Source organism: Strix uralensis, chromosome 1 (genome assembly GCF_047716275.1).
Source record: "Strix uralensis isolate ZFMK-TIS-50842 chromosome 1, bStrUra1, whole genome shotgun sequence".
Classification (NCBI taxonomy): Eukaryota; Metazoa; Chordata; class Aves; order Strigiformes; family Strigidae; genus Strix; species Strix uralensis.
In genome coordinates, this window is record NC_133972.1 from 54954557 (window position 1) to 54977403 (window position 22847).

The following is a 22847-nucleotide window of genomic DNA, read 5'->3' on the forward strand; positions in this document are numbered from 1 at the left end:
ACTTTTATACTGTGTCAGGAAATTTCACCTCAAAATCATAATGCAGAGATAAAAGAATGTTCTATCCATCTTAATATGGTAAATGTTAACTTTTCTACTTGGCTAAGTGATTGCAAAAGCAGCAGTAATCAACATACAAGATGGATTAGCTCACAGCACTCCAGAGAAGGAAATAGGATAATGATATTTAATAGGGTAAGCAAACTACAAGCTAATACTGAAATATGAATTGCTTTTCACTTATTGCAGTTGGTTCACTTACCTTCTGGGGAAAACCCCAAAATGAGCGTGAGAAATCAACTGACCAAAATAGCTCCACTGGCAGTATATTGGGTATTACTAGAACATATGCAAAATTGCTCTGGATATTCAAGTGTCAGTAATAATTTATATTCAATAAATCAGCTAAAATATCAGATGGTCTAATGGATTTATTAGATTCCTTAACAAAATATTTAAATCATTAGGAATCTTACTTAGGGGGGAAAAAAGCAATAATATTAATAAAGGTGCTATTTATGAATTTCCACTGACAACCTGAAATCCCCTTTTCATTAGCATTTAATTAGTGAAAACACTCACCTCTCTGTTGCTTCTTCTGCCTCTTTTATATTTGTGTCTCTCTTCTTTAAAGCATCTTGCAGCTGTTGCTCACTAGTAGAGGGCTCTGTGCTGATAACAACCCTATGAACTTCTCTGAGGTGGCCAAAATACACCTTTGCATGGCCAAAAACTTTAGCACAGAATTCACAGCACACAAGCTTTTTGGGTTTGCCTTCATTGTGATGAAGTTTCATATGCGTGCTCAGGCTTCCAGAATGAATATATGCTTTCCGGCAAATTCGACAACTGTAAGGCCGTTTGTTGGTATGTGTGTTCATATGGTCCTGAAGATGGTGTTTAAATTGGAAGATATGGTTACAAACATGACATTTATGCAATGGCTTAGGTACCACTGAACATGCATTTCTACTTAAATCACTTGATTTCACTGATGTAGCATCACTATGCTTGTAACTTAAATATTTATTGGGAAGTGAACTATTTAAAAAAATATCTTGGTCTAAATGGTCAGTAGACGGTGTCTCTACTATTGCTGCAGAAGTCAGTGGTGCAAAAGCCTGCACAACTACCACTGGTTTTGGTCTGATACTACGGTATTTTTTCACTGCCTCTGCTTTTTTGTCTTCAGGTGGCTGAAGATCAACTTTTGCCCTTTCTCTCCCTTCTCTGAACTTATTCATGATACATTTCCTTCGCTTGGTCTGAAAAGCCAATAAATCATCTGGGGCTCTTCTTTTCCTGCCTCTTCTTTTAGAGGCTGCACTGTTCAATTTTTTAAGACTGTCGACATCCACTTTACCGGATGGAGAGAAGGTATTTTCTCGAATGGCTTGTTTGGGGATTTGTGTAAATGATACAGCTAATCGCTTATCATATGCTTTAGTAGGAACATGAAAGGTTTTCGCCAAAGCTGGTATCTTTTCACATTCAGATCTTAGTGAAGGACCAGATACATCTGTAACATTAGTATTCTGCTTAGATTTACAGAACACTGAATTTTTAATCCTTGAGTAAGGCAAAATAGGAAGTTTTCCTTTTGGTGCTGATGGAGTCGTCTGTACTGTACTGCCAAAAACTGCTGGTGACAAGACAGCAACAGAATTTGCAGAATTTGTGGATTTTTCCTTTAGTTTCTCAGGCGTTATGAATGACTCTCTTGTGGTTTCAGATGCTGTCTTCACAGAGCGTAGACTCAGTTTCATGGGATTAATTGTACTTGCCGGCTTGGATAAAGAGTCTTTAACTACGGATCGTCCAGAAACATTACCGTTAGCAATTTCGGTTTTGTTCACTAAAGGAGATCCAGATTCCACACAATTGCTTTTATTTACTAATGTGGCAACTGTAATTTCAGCTGAGTCACGGTCTGTTAGCATCGCTTGTTCAGTTGAATCTGAACTAGAATGAGTTTCAGGACAGTCTTCAGTTAAAGCAGTCACGGGGGAAGTCTGTGATGAGATGGATGCTTTGGTAGGAATCTTGCTATGTGCATCCAAAACAGAGATTTGTGCTGGTTTTTTGTCACTTAGCAGTTTTTTTCTTACAGATTGGTACCTAGGAATAGGCAGCTTTAGGTTTTCAGAAGGGGCCACATTTGACTGCTGGACTTGCTGCATTAGGGCAGGGGCAACATACGGCAAGGCCAACAGAGAAAAAGTCCCCTCATGACCAGCGACCTGCATGACAGCATAGTTTTGAGTTGGTACCACCAGAGGTTTAGAAACTGAGGCTGAAATCGGTGTATTTTGCTCAGGCAAAGATGACTGAAGACAAGAAACCACTCCAGATGTTAAAATTTTTGGTACCATTTTTGGAGCAATGGTCCTAAACTGACTTTTCTTCTGAAAACTTCGTATTATATCCGAAGGGGATTTGTGCTTATCTGTAATAATAACATAACAAAGATGTAATATAATATATAATACTTCTTTTAAAAAAAATACTGTATCAACTATAAAACTGCTCACAAAGGATACTGTTACACACAAACTCTTTATTAAAAGTATTTACGTATTTAAGTGACCACTAACTTAAGTTTAGAAATGCAAAAATTTCATGGACAAAACAAAAACACTCCCTGAAGCAATGTGCTTGAACATACAGATGCAGAAAAACCCCTCTTAATCTAATCTTAAATGGATGTTTCATTCTAGTTAGAAACTACATGACATTTCAGAACAAATACACCTACAAGTCTCTTTTGCCCTGGAAAAGCTGCACTAGCAAGATGGCAATATTCAGCTGGAAGAACTAAGAGGGACAAGATTTAAACTCCATGATGCAGAACTTTTCTGCACACCTGCTCTGATCATCTCTCTCAACCAGAGCCATGGCATCTTTCAGAGTTTCTGTAACATTTAGTATTTGTGGGGTTTATCACAGACCAAAGCTTACCTGATGAAGTCTTTAAAAAATTACGGCTACATAACATGCAAATAAAATCAAAGAGGACTTGAGAGAAGGTGTACCATTCTTAAATACCCAATCACATACATTGCTTACGTGCCTTTAATGCACAGTAGAACTACTGTAGTAATTCAAATATTTTCTTGCAAGATGCGATTTATCAAGGTTATATCACAGTTTCTTCTTGTTTCTATTTGTGTTGGTAAATGTCATAAATATTTTTAGCAAAAAAGAATGTGATGATAAACAAGTAAAACAAGTAAAAGGCAAAAGGTAAAATGTAAAATATAATCTGCATTGAGCAGCAGAGATATATGCTGACCTTTCAGACACTCCATAAAAAAGGATTTGATATATAATTAATTATACCACTACCATTTCAGGTAACAGCCTCATTACTCACTCCCAAATTCAACTGCTAATGATTCCAGTTCTCAAAAACTGGGATAGGTTTCCTGAAAAAAAAAAAAAAATTCTCCACAATTTCAACCACTGAAAATTCAACTACAAAGATCCCAAGCAGAAAGGCAATTTGGGAAGGCAACAATGTAAGAAAAACTCATTTCAAGAGAGGAATCACATTTGAATAGAATATGTAAAAGTAAATGTTGGCACCCTGAAATACTACAGTAAAGTAATTCCACGTGGAAGTTTTCATTCTTTACCATTTTAAAGCCTTGTACTACAAATGCATTTATACATGGTTATGGACTTAAAGAGATAACTGTGAATTACTACCAACACTGGAAACTCCAGTAAGTTTATCTTAATCCTGGATGTTCTTCTCAGACATCACACACTTTGCAACATGCACTGCAAGTTACAGAGCTATCATATTTCATGACCAGAACTCCTGGACAGATATACGTGCATACTCATGGTATGCACATGTGCAGTAAATCCACTGCCTTCAGGACATGCTAGATTCACTGAGCAATCACATATAAACTGTACAGTTCATACATAGTAGGTCTGATGCTTCTCAAAACTCTTTGACCTACAGCAGGTTCATAGAGTAATAACTATGCAGGGTATAAACCTTTGATCCTTTTATTGCCATCTACAGCATCAAACTCCAAGTCTATTATGTACCTTCTTGATCCTCCAATTAAGTGAAAGTACTATGCACCACCCTAACTTTCTTTCTGCTCAATGTCTGTACAGATATTCTGTGCAGACTGGACTACTGTACATATGGAAATCCTACACAAAATAAGGAGAGATTCCTATACACAGGGATAAGTCTAGACCTACCAAGTTTGTGCAACCTGGAAAAACCAGAAACTTGGTAAGTTTAAAATTCTGTTTCCCTACAGAAAAGGACCTTTTTATTCTCCAAAAGCTAGAAGCATGTACTATTTCAACCTACAATCACGAAATATATAGACACTTTTGTCTTTTCAACTGCTAAGATTGCTAATAATACTCAGGTTATTTTTTGTTTCCTGCAGGGTATCTTCTTGTTGCTGCTTTTGAGGAAACACTGTTAAGAGCCTCTGAGAAGTACAATAAAATGATGAAAAGTCCTGTAATCATTAACTAAACTAGCCCTGAACTTCAATGCCAGTTAACAGGTCAAACTGTACAGTTTAAATACAGTAGAGGACAGAATAAGTGTACTTTTCTTTTAGGGTACAGTGTCTGCTCTTGTTTTTCCAGATTATGCTTGCCATATACTGACATTAAAGACTTCTTCCAAATCAGCAGTTACTCAGCTTGCCACAATTTTCAACACGAAGCAGTTTCCATTCTCTCTCACACTTGGCTTGTACCTCTCCCTTTTTATTTCAAAATCTCATTCATTGATTTGCATAAACTTTTTAGGAAAGCCTGCACTTCAGTAGACTGCTCCCTGTGCTACTTTACACTCCAAGTTATAAGGTACCTGCTCGCCAACCAACGGTAGCAAATGATGTGAGTTCAGGAAAAGACGGAAGTTTTGCTGTTGACGTGCCACCTCTACAAAAGTGCAGAAACGGCAGCCAAAGCACCACAAAAGAAAGTTTAATTTGAGATTAGGAGAAAATATTTGTAGAAATAATGCATGACACTAGCTTTAAAAATAAGTATATGCCTCTCAAATGCATTGACTTGCCTACTGCAAAATTAGGCAGTAAAATCACTTTTCTTTGAAGAAGGTCTCTCCACATACTTTCTCAGCATTCCACAAGAAAGTATCATTCTAGAAGCCAAGACCTTCATGAATATCAACCACAAAATGCTCTTTGAAACAAGGTCCATTTAGATTAATGTTGTTCTTATGCAGTTAACATAATACTAAGCATTGATATAACTGTTTGAGAAGGGATTTTTATACAAACATTCTTTTCCCAACTAGCGTAATATTATCATAAATACATCTTCCAGGCAAGCTATGTTTGGTATCAGCCTTCAGTGCAACCTTTTTTTTCTTTTTTTTCCCAAGTTTACATTAGACAGTTTAGTGCAGAAACATCCACTGCAGTGTCTCTGGTAAGCAAATGATACTCAGCTCTGTATTTCCCTCTCATCCAACACAGCTGCTGTAAGTTAAGCAGCTTAGCCAGTGTCTAAATATAGAGATAGGCTAGATGCAGACTAGCTGTCTCATGATCCTTCAGAATCAGTTAAGATTTTGCTTGTGGACTGGGAAAGCTAATTGGAAGAACTCGTGAAAGACTATTTAGCATCTTGGATCAGGAAAAAGCCACCAGTCAATTCACAGACTAGAGGTCCTCCTGACCGCATCCAGAGTGTGCAAGTATCATCAGTGGCCAAAACTACTTTTTCCATTTCTACTTGGTGAAAAGTTTCACCAATTTCCTTTGCACACAGAGATCGCTACAGTGATTCATGTCTTTGCCACCCTGACACTGAAGGACTTGAATATGCTCTGGCTGTCTGGCTACCAGAACGCCACCTGGAAACTTAATATGCATCTTTCAGGGACATTCCACTTCTATTCCACACCTTCTTCCAAATTATTTCTGTCTCTGATTCAAAGGACTCATTTTCACTTGTCAGTTGTGACCTGAGGAAAAGCCTTCATGACTATGCAAACTCATGAAGTCTTGCATCTAAGAAGGGGAATTTTCAGTTAAGGGAGACTATGCAATGGCATTTTTGAGGATGGCCCTTGGTTTTAGACAACACTCTTTCTACAAGCCAGTCTACAGGTCCTTCACTGGAAGGCAAAAACTTTTATGCTTTCTCTAAAATTTTCATTAAGAATAAAGGAAATTAATAAAAACATTAGATTTAATATCTGAATGATGTGAAGCTCATTTTTAACTGCTGTGTTCTCAGTCTTTCAAATAGGCATGGAGTTGGGGCAACATAGACACTTTTAACTAATTAAGCATAAGGTTAAATCAAATGCAATTCAATCAATTTACTTTAAAAGTCTCTGTTAAAAGATTGTTACCATGCTAGTACCTGCAAGTATCAAACCACTCAGAAACTTGCAGGATGTCATAAGCTTTCACCCCTTCTAAATAACAAAATTGTATAGGACTGGACAGTGATACCCCAATAAAAAAAAAATCAATGATGCATTAAAGTCTCCAATATAGTCATGCTGGGAAGAGTCCTCTGGAGGAAGTAAAGTCTTCCACAGGGCTGCTGTTCATTCATGGTTCCCATCCCTTCCTAACTCATTCAAGTCTGGTCTACTCCAGTCTGTTCCGCCTTCTCTTTGTACCTCTTTCAGTTTGTTCTCTATGTAAAGCACATAACATTGTTGAACTCAGACACTGTAGAAAGGACCAGAAGAAATTTAATTTTCCCCACTAATCTGGTCTACTTTGAACATTAACATAAACCACTAAAATACCATAAATCACTGTGCAATAGTGTTAATTTTTAAAATAATCCTTGTAGGACCACCTCACTTGTGTAGGTATGTATTTAATTTGCGTATGACTGGACAAGTGACAGAAAATAACACAAAAAAAGGATCACCTGGTTTGAAGGGAAAAGCAGAATAGAGATAAAAAATATGAAATATTTTATTAAGTGCATGTTTACGTTGCTGAGTCTTTTGCTGACTTTGAAAGGAAGAATATCTGTTCTATGGGAAAGAAAAAAAATGCACAACTTTCTAACAGGCAATACTAGATTTATTTCTGTCAATGATAGTTAATCATTCATTTTGCCAAATCTCCATACACACTAAATACCTGTGGATACCGTCTTTCCAGCACAAGTTTCTTGTTTTTGCTGACCCAGCATACTTTGTTGGACACAATGTTTCTCTGCAGGATTAGCATGCAAAAAAACACCACCTGCAAAAGTGCTTCAGTCAGTTATAAATAGATCCCAGGACAAAAAAACCCCAAACAATCCCCCAAACCAACAAAACCCAGAAAAAGACAATATAAAACTTTAACTTCCAGTTAATGCATTAAGAAAACTACTGCTTCTTGCTCTTTGCCATTTTTCTCTCCTCAAAAAATGCTTTTAAAATCTAATATATCACACACCAAATGCAAGGTGATAGCTTAATAACTGAGTAAAGCTGGTTAATGTTGTAAACAGATGGGATGCTTTAGCTTCAGTGTCATGGCAGACAGTCAACAGCACCAAAACAAACAGCTCAGAAAATAGGAGGTTTGGTAGCTTTAGTGAGACTTTTAAATATGGGGACTAAATTCTACGCTGATTTACACTTTCTGTAATCCCATGTAAATCAATGGAATTGCAGATATTCTAGAAAATAGAATCTGGCCTTTTACGTTAAAAACTAGGTTTGCCACACACCTATACGAAGTAAGGTTAGTAATAAAGCCTACAAATCAGGAGTGCCCAACCCTACATATTATAACAATTAATTTTCAGTTGTTTCTATCTTTGCCTAATAATAACTATTTGGGTGGAATGTTCTGTTCTGAGTATTTGCCTCAGATAATTTTCTAAAGTTAATTTCAACAGAAAATGCCAGCTATCCCCAGGTATGTCTGCATTAAAAAAAAAAAAAAAAAAAATCTAGTAACACATTTGTGCATTAGACAAAGACCTTGATATTTGACACAGCAATGTCCATTTTGACTGTGAAAACCTGCCCAAATTTGGCAATGTTGTAAACTCTCGGCAGGTGTTCAACAGGCACTTTAAGCAGCTAATTTTTCCAATGATTACATTTTATTGAACATGTTCCCCCTTCACGCTGGGCTAGATTTTTCCTAAAACTATATCTTTAGGTCTAAACACCCAAGTAAGAACAAAGAAATGTCCTCTCCTTATCTCTTAACTGCTGAGCTGACAGTGTGGAAGAGAAACTAGGATATATACAGGGCAAGCAGGAAAAGGACAAGAGAACTAGAAACGAGACTTGGGAAGTGTCTAGGCCAAAGAGTCAGGATGCGATATGGGAATCAAACACAGACTTAGGATGGGTAATGAACATTACTATTATATGTGATTTGGAAAGGAGAAGCATTTAAGCCACAGGGATGGCATATCTTGCATTTCTTACCTTTTTAGTACTTGGTTTTTAAAAGAGTAACATAATTATGTCTACATAGGAGTCCTTTTGTGCAATTTAAAATAGATTAGAAAATTAATCAATATAAGGAAGTATTCTAATGCAAGATTAGAAAATCACAGTACATCATTCACCCAAACACTAAAACACAGAATGTACAAATATGCTTAGAAAATGTGTTCTGGTATACCACAAAAGGAACAAGATCAAAACAGTTTGTTAAAACTCTAAAAGGGAATATTAGACGTCTTTAAAGCTACATATAATTAATTCTGATTTGAGCATCAATGTGATTTGCTAGCTGTGCACTAAGCATTTTATCATTTGGAAAGGTCGTCTTTGCTTTCAAGTCTGTGCAAGTTTATTATCTTAAGGGATTAGGATTAAAGTGCATTTCAAGAAATTCTGTGAGCAGAGGGACACTTCCTGGATGCCTTAAATAGTCTCCAAAAGACTCTTCTTAGCAGGAGAGAGCATTACAACAACAAAGTTACACAATAAAAATGTTTTTTTGACATTATCTGGACTCCATTAAAGCAGACATTCAACCTTAAAATTTCTAGTGACATTTTTCAGTGTGGGAATAAGCTAAAACTATTTTTGGCATAACCAGTCATTTTGGAGAGATAACTCACACAGTAATCCAAGATCATGTGTACATAGTTCATATTTAGGGAAGTTCTTCAGTTTCCTAAGTCAGTCTTTTTCTTTTTTCCTGAAACATCCTTATTGCACTGTCAACCATATATTAATATATGCCAAATTTATACAGATCTACTTTTCAGAAAATTGGTATGAATATTAGTTATATTAGAAAATTATGCAAAAAAAATAAGATGGAGAAAAAAATTAATAATCTCTATGGTTAGGTAACTCCACTTTCTCAATTTCCAAATCTGCTTTCCTCTGTTGTTTGAAAGTATCCATAGGAGTTGCTTTATTGTCATCTATCTGGACTTCTGTAAGGGCCTTGACACAGTCCCCTACAACATCCTTCTAAATTGGACAGAGATAGATCTGATTGAGGGACTATTCAGCGCATAAGGAATTGGCTGGATGGTTGCACCCAGAGTATGGCTCGATGTCCAGATGGAAGTTAGTGACAAGTGGTGTCTGTCAGAGTTCCATATTGGGAGCAGTACTGTTTAGTATCTTCATCAGTGACATAGCCAGTGGGATCAGGTGCACCCTTAGCAAATTTGTAGATGACACCAAGCTGAGCAGTGCAGCTGACACACCTGAGGGATGGGACGCCATTCAGAGGGATCTGGATGAACTCAAGAAGTGGGCCCATGTGAATCTCGTGAGGTTCAACAAGGCCAAGTGCAAGGTCCTGCACATGGGTTGGGGAAACCCCCGCTATCTATACAGGCTAGAGGATGAAGGGACTGAAAGCAGCCCTGCCGAAAAGGAGTTGGGACTACTGGTGGATGACAAGCTAGACGTGACCCAGCAATGTGCATCAGCAGCCCAGAAAGTCAACGATATCTGCATGAAAAGAAGTGTGGCCAGCAGGTTGAGGGAGGTGATTTTTCCCCCTCTACTCTGCTCTGGTGAAACCTCACCTGGAGTTCCCTGCCCAGCACTGGAGTCCTCAGCACAGGAAAAACATGGACCTGCTAGAGCGAGTCCAAAGGAGGGCCACAAAAATGATCAGAGGGCTGGAACACTTCTCCTATGAGGAAAGGCTGAGAGAGTTGGGGTTGTTCAGCCTGGAGAAGAGAAGGCTCCAGGGAGACCTTATTGCAGCCTTCCAGTACTTAAAGAGGGCTTACAAGAAAGATGGGGACAGACGACAGCGATAGTACAAGGCATAGTGGTTTTAAACTAAAAGAGATTGATTCAGACTAGATATAAGGAAGAAATTTTTTATGATGAGGGTGGTGAAACACTAGAACAGGTTGCCCAGAGAGACTGTAGATGTCCGTTCCCTGGAAACATTAAAGGCCAGGTTGGACGGGGCTCTGAGCAACCTGCTCTAGTTAAAGATGTCCCTGCTCGCTGCAGGAGGGTTGGACCAGATGACGTTTAAAGGTCCCTTCCAACCCAAACCATTCTATCATTCTATGATTCTATTTAAGGTTTCTTTCTGCAATTAAGGCTTCTTTCTGCCAATACAATCTTGCTAGCATCTTGGCTCCAGTATCTCTGTCCTCAGAGAAAAGTGTAACATAAAACAATACCCATGCAAAAGCAGACCTGTTAAACAAAAGTTAACACATCAAGAAATAAATCCATCTAGATACTATATTATCAGCATTAGCAACAGTAATAATCTAAGACATCATTCTGGGTTTCTCATAGATTTAGATTTCACATAACTCTGTACTGTCCCAACACAAGTAACTTTTAAAATATATATGAAATTCTATTTCTACAGGCAATAATGAGTGGCCAACAGCTTTGAGGTAATCTTTTTGAGTTGTAGTATCAAATGTACTAGCCACATGTGGGTAAATCAATATTCAAAAGCGACCTCTTATATAAAATGTGGGCAATGCAAGGCTTAAGACAAGCTCCTATAAAAAAAAGCCATTTCTGTGCTACTGTATAAAGGAATGAAGTCTTGGAAGTCTTTCCTAAAAGTCAGAACATATACACATAAGAGATTTTGAAACACTCTTTTGCAGTGAATTTAAAATGCATTTATTAGCAGATCCATATGTTCTCTTAACACCTCTCATGCAGTGTTTGTGAACTTTAAAGGCTTTCCATTTTTTTGAAGGCACAGTCTTTCAAGTTACAAGCTACTCATTTCATATTAAGGTTAACATAAATAATAGGTTTTAAGCAGATCAAAATATTTTCATATCAAGAAATGAAAACTGACATAAAGAGAGCTAGACATAAAGCATCTGTAATTATTAATACCTTTTTCCATCTTTACAGCTGAAGAAGTCACACAGCTTTTTCTCAGTATGGCAGTAAGAGAACTCAGCAGTAAGGTTTATGCAGACAGATCTATGGGCTCAAGATGGTGCCTGGCCTCTGCAACCACACAAATCACGATTAAAGATGAAAACACTGGTTCTTTTCTCTTGAAGCATGGAACGTCTGTCTGAGAGAGACTGCTAGATACATGAAAGACTGTGCTTCAGCTTCTATGTGCCTCTACTAGTTTCACCAACCAACCATGTCAAACTCCAAATGGGCCTTATCTAGAAACCATGCATCTCCAACAGGACTCAGTTGAGTAGAATAGAAATTATTTTGGTGTCACTGCAAATCCAGTGATTTATCTTTGTCGCTTTTGCCCAGTCACTCTGTTCCATATAGGATACCATCCCTGGAAATTTGCGAAGCAAAGCTTCAGTGACACAGCCACTTGGGGGAACTAATTGTTCAGAAAACAGCTGAAGGGAGGTGATGCAAGCACTGGTCATAAACTCATACTTCATAAGCCTTCAATGGCATTTCAAATATAAATTATGTACTTTAGAAGGTGGGGATAAACAGAAGATTCAAAAGAAACAGTTGTAATTAGATATTTAAAAATTATTTTCTGGGAGAACTGCCAGTTGAAATTTCTTTTAGCAAGCTTCAAGAAAGATATGGACCTAAACAGTAATTCGCTCACTGTAAAGTCAATGTAAGTCATTTTTAAAAGGTCTATCAAGATCACATCAACCTGGACAAAATCTTGATATGCCTTATGTAAGTGGTAATTAATAGACTTACATTTTCCTTAACTGCAGGGCACACAGCAAGCTCATTGCCCTGGATTTCAGGAGAGCAGAATTTGGCCTCTTCAGGAATCTTCTTGGCAGAGTACCATGCAATAAAACCCTGGAGGGAAGAGGGGCCCAAGAAAGCTGGTTAATAGTCAAGGATCGCCTCCTCCAAGCTCAGGAGCAATGCATCCCAACAAAGAGGAAGTCAGGCAAAAACACCGGGAAGCCTGCATGGATGAACAAGGAGCTCCTGGACAAACTCAAACACAAAAAAGAAGCCTACAGAGGATGGTAGCCAGGACAGGTAGCCTGGGAGGAATACAGAGAAATTGTCCAAGCAGCCAGGGATTGGGTTAGGAAACCTAAAGCTCTGATGGAATTAAATCTGGCCAGGGACATCAAGAGCAACAAGAAAAGCTTCTCTAGGACGTCAGTGATAAAAGGAAGACTAGGGAAAAGGTAGGCCCTCTCCAGAAGGAACCGGGACACCTGGTTACACGGGACATGGAGAAGGTTGAGGTACTCTATGGCTCTTTTGCCTCAGTCTTCACCAGCAAGTGCTCCAGCCACACCGTCCAAGTCACAGAAGGCAAAGGCAGGGACTGGGAGAATGAAGAACCACCCGCTGTAGGAGAAGATCAGGCTTGAGACCATCTAAGGAACCTGAAGGTGCACAAGTCCATGGGACCTGATGAGATGCATCCGCAAGTCCTGAGGCACCTGGCAGATGAAGTGGCTAAGCCACTATCCATTATATTTGAGAAACAGTGGCAGTCCAGTGAAGTTTCCACTGACTGGAAAAGGGCAAGCATAACCCCCATTTTTAAAAAGGGAAAAAAAAGAAGACCACAGGCCAGTCAGTCTCATCTCTGTGCCCAGTAAGATCATGGATCAGATCCTCTTGGAACCTGTGCTAGGGCCTATGGAAAATAAGGAGGTGATTGGTGACAGCCAACATGGCTTCACTAAGGGCAAATAGTGCCTAATTAATTTGGTGGCCTTCTACGTCAGGATTACAGCATTGATGGATAAGGGAAGAGCATCTGATGTCATCTATCTGGACTTGTGCGAAGCATTTGACACTGTCCCACATGACATCCTTATCTCTAAATTGAAGAGACATGGATTCGATGGACGGACCGCTCAGTGGATAAGGAAGTTGCTGGATGGTCACTCAGAGTTGTGGTCAACAGCTCAGTGTCTAAGTGGGGACCAGTGATGAGTGACGTTCCTCAGGGGTCAGTACTGGGACTAGCGCTGTTTGACATCTTTGTTGGTGACATGGACAGTGGGACTGAGTGCACCCTCTGAAAGTTTGCTGACGACAGCAAGCTGTGTGGTTTGGTTGACACACTGGAGGGAAGGGATGCCACCCAGAGGGACCCTGACAGGCTTGAGGTGGGCCCATGAGAACCTCATGGGGTTCAACAAGACCAAGCACAAGGTCCTGCACATGGCTCAGGGCAATCCCAAACACAAATACAGGCTGGGCAATGGGTGGATTGAGAGCATCTCTGACAAAAAGGACTTGGGCGTACTGGTGGATGACAAGCTGGACGTGACCCAGCAATGTGCATTTGCAGCCCAGAAAGCCAACCATATCTTAGGCTGCATCAAAAGATATGTGACCAGCAGGTTGAGGGAGTTGATTCTCTCTCTACTCTGCTCTCCTGAGACCCCACCTGGAGTTCTGTGTCCAGCTCTGGGGGCTCCAGTATAATGACATGGACCTGGTGGAGTGAGTCCAGAGGAGGGTTGTGAGGATGATGAGGGGGCTAGAGCACCTCCCCTATGAGGACAGGCTGAGAGAGTTGGGGTTGTTCAGCCTGAAGAAGGGAAGACTCTGGGGAAACTGTATAGCAGCCTTTCCAGTACCTAAAGAGGGCCTACAGGAACAATGGGGAGGGACTTTTTACGAAGGCATATAGTGATAGGACAAGGGGTAATGGCTTTACATTGAAAGAGGGTAGATATACAACAGATGTAAGGAAGAAATGCTTCACTGTGAGGGTGGTGAGGCACTGGAACAGGTTGCCCAGAGAAGTTGTGGCTGCCCCCTCCCTGGAAGTGTTCAAGGCCAGGTTGGACGGGGCTTTGAGCAACCTGGTCTAGTGGAAGGTGTCCCTGCCCATGGCAGGAGGCTTGGAACTAGATGGTATTTAAGGTTCCTTCCAACCCAAACCATTCCATGATTCTATGAATAATGACCAGGTCTGCTACAAAAGCAAAGGCAGAATTCTTCAAAAACCCTGCAGCACAAAAAGGTCATAGAGCCATTTTATTAATAAATCATAAAGTCTTTTCTGACTAGACTCTTGCTCCCCTATCTTCATCTTACTGAGAGTTCAACCTTCCTCCTTTCCTTCCAAGGGACAGAAAACACATATGTCTGATTGCAGTAAGCGAATTATGCCTCTTACTCCCAAAATTTATTTTTTGCAAACACTGATGTGCAATTAAAGAGCACAACAGAAGAGCAAAATTGTTATTCCTTTTATAGAGTATCACTTTTTTTGTGAAAATCATAGGACTTCTTTCTGAAGAGAGACTGTATGCAAGAGAAAACAAACAATTCACCACTTTGGTTCAATAGAGTAAATATATTTTACTTGAGGCATTAAAAACATCTGTATGGTGACTTCTGTAGTATAAACCTCGGAAAGTGCTCCCTCATGAAAGATGAGCAGAGAATCGGAAGACTGTCAGTCTTGGCCTGGCCTATTTTGAGTCTTCCAGTATGAACTATACACAGGGTTTATCACTCCCCAAAGAAAGGGCCAGAACACGTTGTTAAACTTAAGATGATAGCTGAAGAGTATTTTCTGAGGGATTTTGTAAATAGCTCATTTCTTTTGAAAATGACCTAAGTGATCTAACTTTTGAATGGGGAATCTCTATCCAGGGTTTTTGTTTGCTCCAGCTGTCCTCCCTTTTCTTTCTTCATGACCCAAATCTCTTCAGAAAAGGACTCTACAGCTCTGGCTGAAATATGCAAAGCATTGCCACCTGTAGTCAATTCCACTAAGGATTAAAACAAAAATAAAGATTAGAGGATCTCTACAGTACTTCAAACAGATACATATATTTTTTCAAGGACAGACACAGCCCTGCAGAGCATACGAAAACTAAAACATTGTCAAAAAGACTATGGTCCTGGCTAGGAAGACATTAGTTTTCAGAACACATAAAATTATCACTTGCTGCTGAACCTGAACATAGCTAGGCCTTTCTGGCAGTAGGATGTAGCAGAAAACTATTTAAATTACAGTATCGGAATGTTTTTTTCCTCCCCCTGTGCATAATTACAATTATTTGCAATGCTTATTGGCATTGTAAGCTTGCCCAGGCTAACCACTGCATTGTTTAAAGGCAGCACCAGTTCTCAGAAAACGGCACTGGATGTGCTGTAAAGGAATTGATGAATACACTGCTGATAAGTGATAATGTATCAGCAAACACTTGTGATGGGTGCCAACCTACGAGGGAATTAAACCAGGAATGCAGTCAACAGGAATGTAGGCCAAAGATGATATCCTTAACTCACCGTGTGCCGAATCATCAGCACATTTCTAATTAAATTCACGTGTATCTGGCGTGTGCTGGCAGACAAAGGAGCCCCTTGGCGCCGAGTCCAGCAGGGGGAGTCGGGCGGCCGTCACCGCTGCCTCCGGCCCAGGGCAAGCTGAGCTGCCGCCGGGAAGGCCGCACCGGGGCACTTTCTGCTCCTTAAGTGCCAGCTCAGCTTAGATCTGCCACTCACGTCGACCACCCTACAGTAATTTTCAAACAACAGAACGGACAAGCGACTTGTCTAGTAATTTTTGTAACACTAAATACGACTTCTACTGAAAAATCCCCAAAGTCACGAAATCTGTTACAGCACCGCACACACCCTCTGAACAACTTCATGATGAGTTGTTCATTTCAAAATATTCTACCTTTGCAAACTTTTCAGTCAATTCAATGTTTTCAATAACTTGAGAACATCTTGAAGCTCAGCAGTTGAGCCTTCCTGGTAAAAGTAATTACTTCTATTAAACTACTTAGTATCTGTAACTGCAGCACAGTATGTGTGAGAGAGATTTTTTTAAAAAAAATCCTTTACTGGTTTTGTGTTAATCTAGTTGATGTCCCAAATAACATCCATGTTACTAAAAACATCAGTATTTATAACAGATGTTCTTCTTTTGGCTGACATCTGAAAACGAAACCCTGTTACCAACATATTTTCCCACCCCAAGCAGTACCCTGAAATCTTTGTCAAACTTTCTTGCTTTCATCATTGCTCAGCTCATCACACAAACCATCTGCATAAATAAAGATGTAAGCATCTGCTGTATGGCAAATGGTCTCAGGGGCAGATGTTTTTATCCTTGCATTCATGTCACTGGCTTGGATACATTATCTGAACAGATGTACACAATCTGAAAGTGTCGTGTCCCACAGTGATATGTCTCCAACTGCTTTCTATCAAAGTACATAAATGCTATTTGCACCTGCATTTATGTTAATGATATAAAGGCAGCAGGGGTGCCAGCAAAGTGAGAGCTGATGCTAAGAAACACATTTACATGGCTAATTGAAGTTTTGAGATCTCCCCGCACCAAATGACCATACTAACATGGATACAAAATGTACTAAACTATACAATGGTTTTTTAAAAAACTGCATGATTTTATAAAAAATTAAAACAAACATACTCAAAGAGCAAAACTATGATTTCAGCCTCTAATATACTTTTCCAATGTATATTTAAAAAAGACAAACAAGTATTAAATAAATTCCTACATAAACCAGGGCAGCCTTATATTTTGCACAACTGTGTAAGATACACAATTATTTTATGTCAGAGTGATTTAACAAAAATGTTTTATAAATCTGACAATGCCAAAGGTATTTCAGTTCTCTAAGGCACGCTGGTATTTTATGTCATTATGAAGCACTATAAAAAAGCCCAGCACTTGCTCAACAGCAAATATTAACATGACTATGAGTGACAGAATATGATGCTTCAATGATAATTTCATAATTCCTAGGAAAAAATTAATATCTGAGAAGTTAAATATTTATCATTATTCAGAAAAGTACATGTTTGAACATGGAGTTACAACTGCTTGTTATATAAATTGTAATCACCTTTCTTATAAAATATTTTAAATTGAGAAAACTACAGAGGCCCTGAAGGAGTACGTATCAAATTACAGATCTCCTGCTATTACATGACAAATGGTAGCAGTGAAGGGTTTATGTTGTCACTCAAAGAACTTGCACTAACCATTACTTTCATACTGAACTGAAAAATAACAAGCACTTTCAAAGTATAGAAAGACTGACAAAAATGGTATATATACTGAATGTAACTGATGGATAGGTTCTACTTCCGATACCATTTGTTTTTAAACTTTCTATTTGTAAGAAATGTACCAATGTTACAGTTGTACATAAATCATTATAAATTGCTAATAGTCTCAACATTTTCAAGTGCCATAACACATTTAAGAAACAAAAGTGATGCTTGATACAAGGACAAAGAAGAGTGATAGTAAAAGAATACAAAAAAATACACTGAGACTAGTAGATCATGATTTCACACTGATATAGCTCTTGGTCAGGATCTGGTTATGATTTCAGATGTGAATCCTCACTTCCAAAGTTTACAACATGGCTGTTATAATTCACTCTGGGTGCAAGCTGATAATAGGATACTGACTGAAACTGATTTTTGTTTAGAAAAAAATAAAAAAAAGTCTTCCCAAAAATCTCAAAGCAAATGATTCATCATCGGTTTCAAGTTTGCAAATAGCTTCATAGTCTGTATTCTCCTCTTGTTATTCCGAAATGACTTTAACATAAAGATAACACATTTCATTTGACTATAACAGTGGTCAAATTCCTGTTATTTAAAGGAAAAATTGAATTAAGGCTTTTAAGTATTACAATTAAGTATATCAGTCATAACCATACAGATGTAGAGCACACCGCAGGGTGGATAGCTTTACACAACAGTAAGTACTGTCTCCCTTGAAAGAACAGTCCCATTAGACACAGAACTCATCAACTAAGATCAATTTGCATGACATCCTTCTGGAATAGCTTCCTCAGAATGATTACAGTACCATGAAAATACTCAGTCTTCACAAAACAGATAAAGTATAAACTTACATGACAGTAAAAGCTCAAGGCTTCAAGTTAAGTAATACACAGTGCTTTTCTTAATCAACATACGTACTAACAATGGAAACCTAACTGACAACCTGCAATGGTTCTGAAAGGTCCATTAGAGCTTATGTCATATCCATCAAACATTCACTCACGTTTAAGAAGTATCATTAAAAATGACATTCAAGTTAAAAATCATATTTAAACATTAGCATTGTGACACAGATCAAAAGGGAAAGGAAATTAAATTACGGCACATTTAGAGGCTTGGGAATACACAGTTGCAGCATGAATACCCTTACTAATAACAGAGGAAAAAAATTCAAGTCACTAAGCCTACTGAAAAGTAAATCAAAAGATGACTTCTGAAGAGACAAAACATAGAAGAAATGTAATTAAACACAAAAAAGTTAGTAAGGATAGGAATGCTGTAGAAAAGGCACTTAAAATCTAAAAATCTAAGTTTATAATTAGAAAATATTTATTTTCTTGTTTGTGCTAGTCTTGCAGCATAACTTGCAAATAGATTTGACCCCCAATTATAAGGGGGTGAAATATGACAATGATTGTTGAATATATGAGGATAAAAAATTGTAATAAACCCTGAACACGTAATTCTGCTGAATCAAACAAGAAGCAAATTTATATATTTAAAGTTTCAACTACATGTGTAACGGTAATTAGCAATGTCCTAAAGAAGAAAACATTCTTAGCTATTGCAATTGTTTAAAGTGATAAATGGTGCAGTATAATGGCTTCTTTTTTTTAAAACTGCATTAGGGTAGAATAGTAGACACGAGTTATACAGTGATTTATTAATGATGATGGTATTTCTTCCACATTTTGAACCACAAGCATCTAATATCTCAAAAAAAAGTATAGGAAGTATACTATACCTGCAGAAAAAGTTAAAGGATTCTGCATTATGCCTTTTAATAGTTACGACAATGTTCCTGGAAAGAAGAAATACAGATACTTAGAAATTCTGATAATTTTTCATAAACTAAAAAAAATAGGACATTGACAATAGTTTTCCAAAATTTTATTTCAGAATGGATCCCAGCATGCCCACACCTCCTGCAAAACACCACCAGAGTTTTAAACCAAGTGTTTCTCTGGATCACACATACCCTTATATGCACTCTCCATATTTCAACATTGGGTACAAGTTACTTAAGGCTTCTTGTAATTGAAAACCCCCGTTAAAGCCAGAAAAGAGGACATGTCACAAATTCCCATGTTGCAAAGCATTCTAAAGAATCACAGACAATGTAGGGTTTAGCAAACATTTTCCTTCAAACATCTGACTTCATGGGTCCCATACAACTGACTGACAAGAAGAATCTTCCATGGATGCTACAATGAAAATAATAGCTTGAATTTGTGAAGCTAACATTACACCACCATCTCTCCTGAATGTGACGTTGGCACTTATCGCAAAATTTGATGCATAATGTTTGATATAAAATAGCATTACATCAAGTGCCCACCCACTTGATGGCTGTAGTTGGTTATTTCTTTCCAGTGCAGTGTGTTGCTTAAGCTTTGGTCAAGTGTGATTCAACAGTCAAGTAAGAAAGACATAGTATAATATAATGACAATATAAAATTGTGTTATTATCTACTTAGATTTTCTTTATCATAAAATGGTCTAGCTTTTGGAATGGCTGCATAATAGTTTGGTTCAGCTGAACAACACTAACACGTTAAAAGTTACTCAGGGTATAAAACTCTTGTTCTTCTGAAGCAGTTGAAGGCTTTGGGAAGGTAACAAAGTCCATTGACCAACACAGATGGAATTCCAACTACTTGGGGCTTTACTTGGATCCAGGCTTTCATACCAGTGCATACCTATAACATTTCCCATATGCAGAGACAGCTGTGTAGATTTGGAGTTTGCTTACTTTCCTGGCCAATTTAACAGCCGGTAGAATCTTACATAAAGAACATTCCAGACATGCACTCAAGAGCCCTCTTCTGAGATTGTTTTTGGATAAATACAAAAATAGTTAGGGCAAATTCTGATGCAATTACCAAACACAAAAGTAAGTCTTGAATATGTTTCTTTACCATCATGCAATTAATTGACTCTCAAACAGCAATGGAGAGGTTCCAGGAAGGAGATGATTCTGTGGGCAGCAGTAAAGTATAAAGTGGCAAAACCAATTCCTTTTCCAGGAAGGTCAATACCAAAGCATGAAAAAACAATTGGTGTGGCTGCTGTGAGGAGACCTCTCACACAGCAACCAGGTGAGGCTCTCTGGTCCCTGCATCTTCTGTGCTGAGCCATATGTAATAAGAAGCAGCTCTTGTGTGTCAATCAGCACCTCTTGGCATAGGTTTGCCAATGGGGATCAGCAGATCCCAGGCTGCCTCAAAGAGCCTCTGTCCGTGGTACTTAAGCAGTCAACCTCTGATCTGTCAGGCCCAGTATACAAACGTATGTCGGCTCATCTATACGTAGTTTTACATTGTGGTAACATACAGACAACTCCCTCTTAACCTACAAGAATGGAACAGACCACAATGATGTAATTTTGGAATGGCAAAACACATCTAGGAACCAGCATGTATTTTCAACTTGTTACCCAGCATGTAAGGCATCCCTCTTTAAGGCCATATTGCTCAAGAAGATCTTTTTACAGGAACAAAATCAGAAATCTTTCTTCCACTTTAGGATTTCCAACACTCGAAAACACACTGAAATAGTTACAGCAGCACATATTCTTGAAAAAACAACGTAAGAAATGATGTTCAAATGAAGGTTCTCAAAATTATTATCCTAAAGTTACGTTTTTATAGGTTTTCATGATCCCTCCCAGTTGTAAGGAGTATTAAATCATTTAAAAGGGTGCCCCACTTACAGTTACTAATTTCTCCTGGAATTATAGCAAACAAACCAGACTTCAGGATACAGATCAATAATTCTTAGAATACCACATGGAAATACAAGCTCCACATCTTCTTCCAAACTTTCACAAACTCTTAACACTAGGACAGAAAATTGGACCATACAAATCCAAATATTTTGTACAGGCATCTCTGATTTGAATTCAACCCTAACTGCAGTAAGATAATGGTCCTGATCTAGAAAATCCTGTGCTTGTTTGACAGACTAGTACATTAATCAGCTACTGTTAATAAAAAAGTATAATTTCTCAAATTAACTTTCCATCTTCTATGATTCATGAATTTTTTTTATTATTGTTATACTGAAGAACCTTTCACTGTCCTTTATTTTTGCAGATATTTAATCAAGTAACCTCCCTTTTTGGAAAAACTGAACAGCTCCAGATTTTGAAGACAGGGCAAGCTTCTTAGCATCTTTTCAAATTTTTCTATCCATCATTCTATGTATGACTATATTAAAGCATGTTTTCTTTGAATACAAATCGAGTTTACAAAGCAAACCACATAACTCTGTGTGACTGTCCTGTCTGCATTTCACACAATTTTCAAATTTATCAACAGTGACAGTGTCATTTTGATCACCGCCTAGTGCTAGTCTTGGAATCAGTCCCACCACAACTTTACTGTAAGTATAATGATTCATGTTCCTTTCTCATTGACAGTTTCTGACATCTTTCAGCCAACTTGCAAGATGTTTAACAGATACTTAGTATCTAAATATATTTATGTTTAGGACATGCAAAGAGCAGTCTTATCAAAAAGTTCTGAAATTCTGAATCAATGCACAGTACAGAAGTTGAAGGATATAACATATATACAGCTATCTATACCTGCTCTCAGCAGAATTGATTTTTTTTTTTTTCATTTGACTATAAATCTGGCTTGGCATGACTACTTTCCAAAAAAACATGCTGATGTTCAAAAAAGAAACAACCTTAGAAATAAAATTATTAACTAAATTTTGTACCTGTTTTCCACTCTTATGCCCATAACAAATTTTTGGTTGAACACCACTAATAATTCAAGATGTCCTGTTGTTTTTAACTGAATGGCAAACAGGTGGCAAACATTTGTACAGTCTTGCATGGTTATATTTGAGTCCAGTATTAATTCTTTCCAAATACAAAGATGATATTGATTATTTCTATCTGACATTATCATCAATTTTTCTCCACCTAAGAGCCTATCCCAATGAAAAAACTTTTAAAATTCTATATAATCTTTAAATCTGTTTTGCTCACTTTGTAGCTCTTACCATAGGACAATAAATAAAATCATTCAATTCGCAGTACTCCAGAACGCAAAATAGTTCTCCTGAAATCTACTGCTAACTGGTCAGAGATGAAAAGAAATCTATTACAAGGTTCTCAAGTGAAGTGGAGTTGAAGTTGGACAGAATTCAAAAGTAAAATTTATCTTAATGACACAAAATAAGCTCAATCATGGCTATACTACTCCTTAAGTTACCACAGAATGAAAGGATAAATGAATTTTCAACCAGAAGAAGCAAAAATATCAAATAAACTGGAAAAAAACTACACTGTAAATTGGTCTTTAACAATCAAAGGAAGCAGAGCATATACATGTAATAATTTAAAAGCAATTTTCACAGAAGGATACCCACAGGTCTTTTATACAAAACTGGTGTCCTGATAGACAGACTGAATCTGAATATC

The 22847-nt window shown here is 37.9% G+C and overlaps 1 protein-coding gene across 13 annotated transcripts in view; it reads right to left on the reverse strand.

Annotated features, from left to right (window-relative positions):
* ZNF438 (zinc finger protein 438) overlaps positions 1-22847 on the reverse strand; it is a 57175-nt gene that overhangs the window by 3574 nt on the left and 30754 nt on the right. For 5 of the 13 annotated variants that reach the window (XM_074867147.1, XM_074867125.1, XM_074867114.1 and 2 more), the window contains 3 exons: positions 19158-19214; positions 7128-7232; positions 583-2446 (listed from right to left, as the gene is read on the reverse strand). In XM_074867147.1, the coding sequence (XP_074723248.1) occupies positions 583-2446; positions 7128-7232; positions 19158-19185 (1997 nt within the window). In that variant the 5' untranslated portion in view covers positions 19186-19214. Of the gene's footprint in view, positions 1-582; positions 2447-3292; positions 3349-7127; positions 7233-11302; positions 11785-12109; positions 12218-14682; positions 15124-19157; positions 19215-22847 lie in introns of those variants that run through there. The other 8 variants (XM_074867202.1, XM_074867192.1, XM_074867218.1 and 5 more) reach the window with 6 other exon arrangements.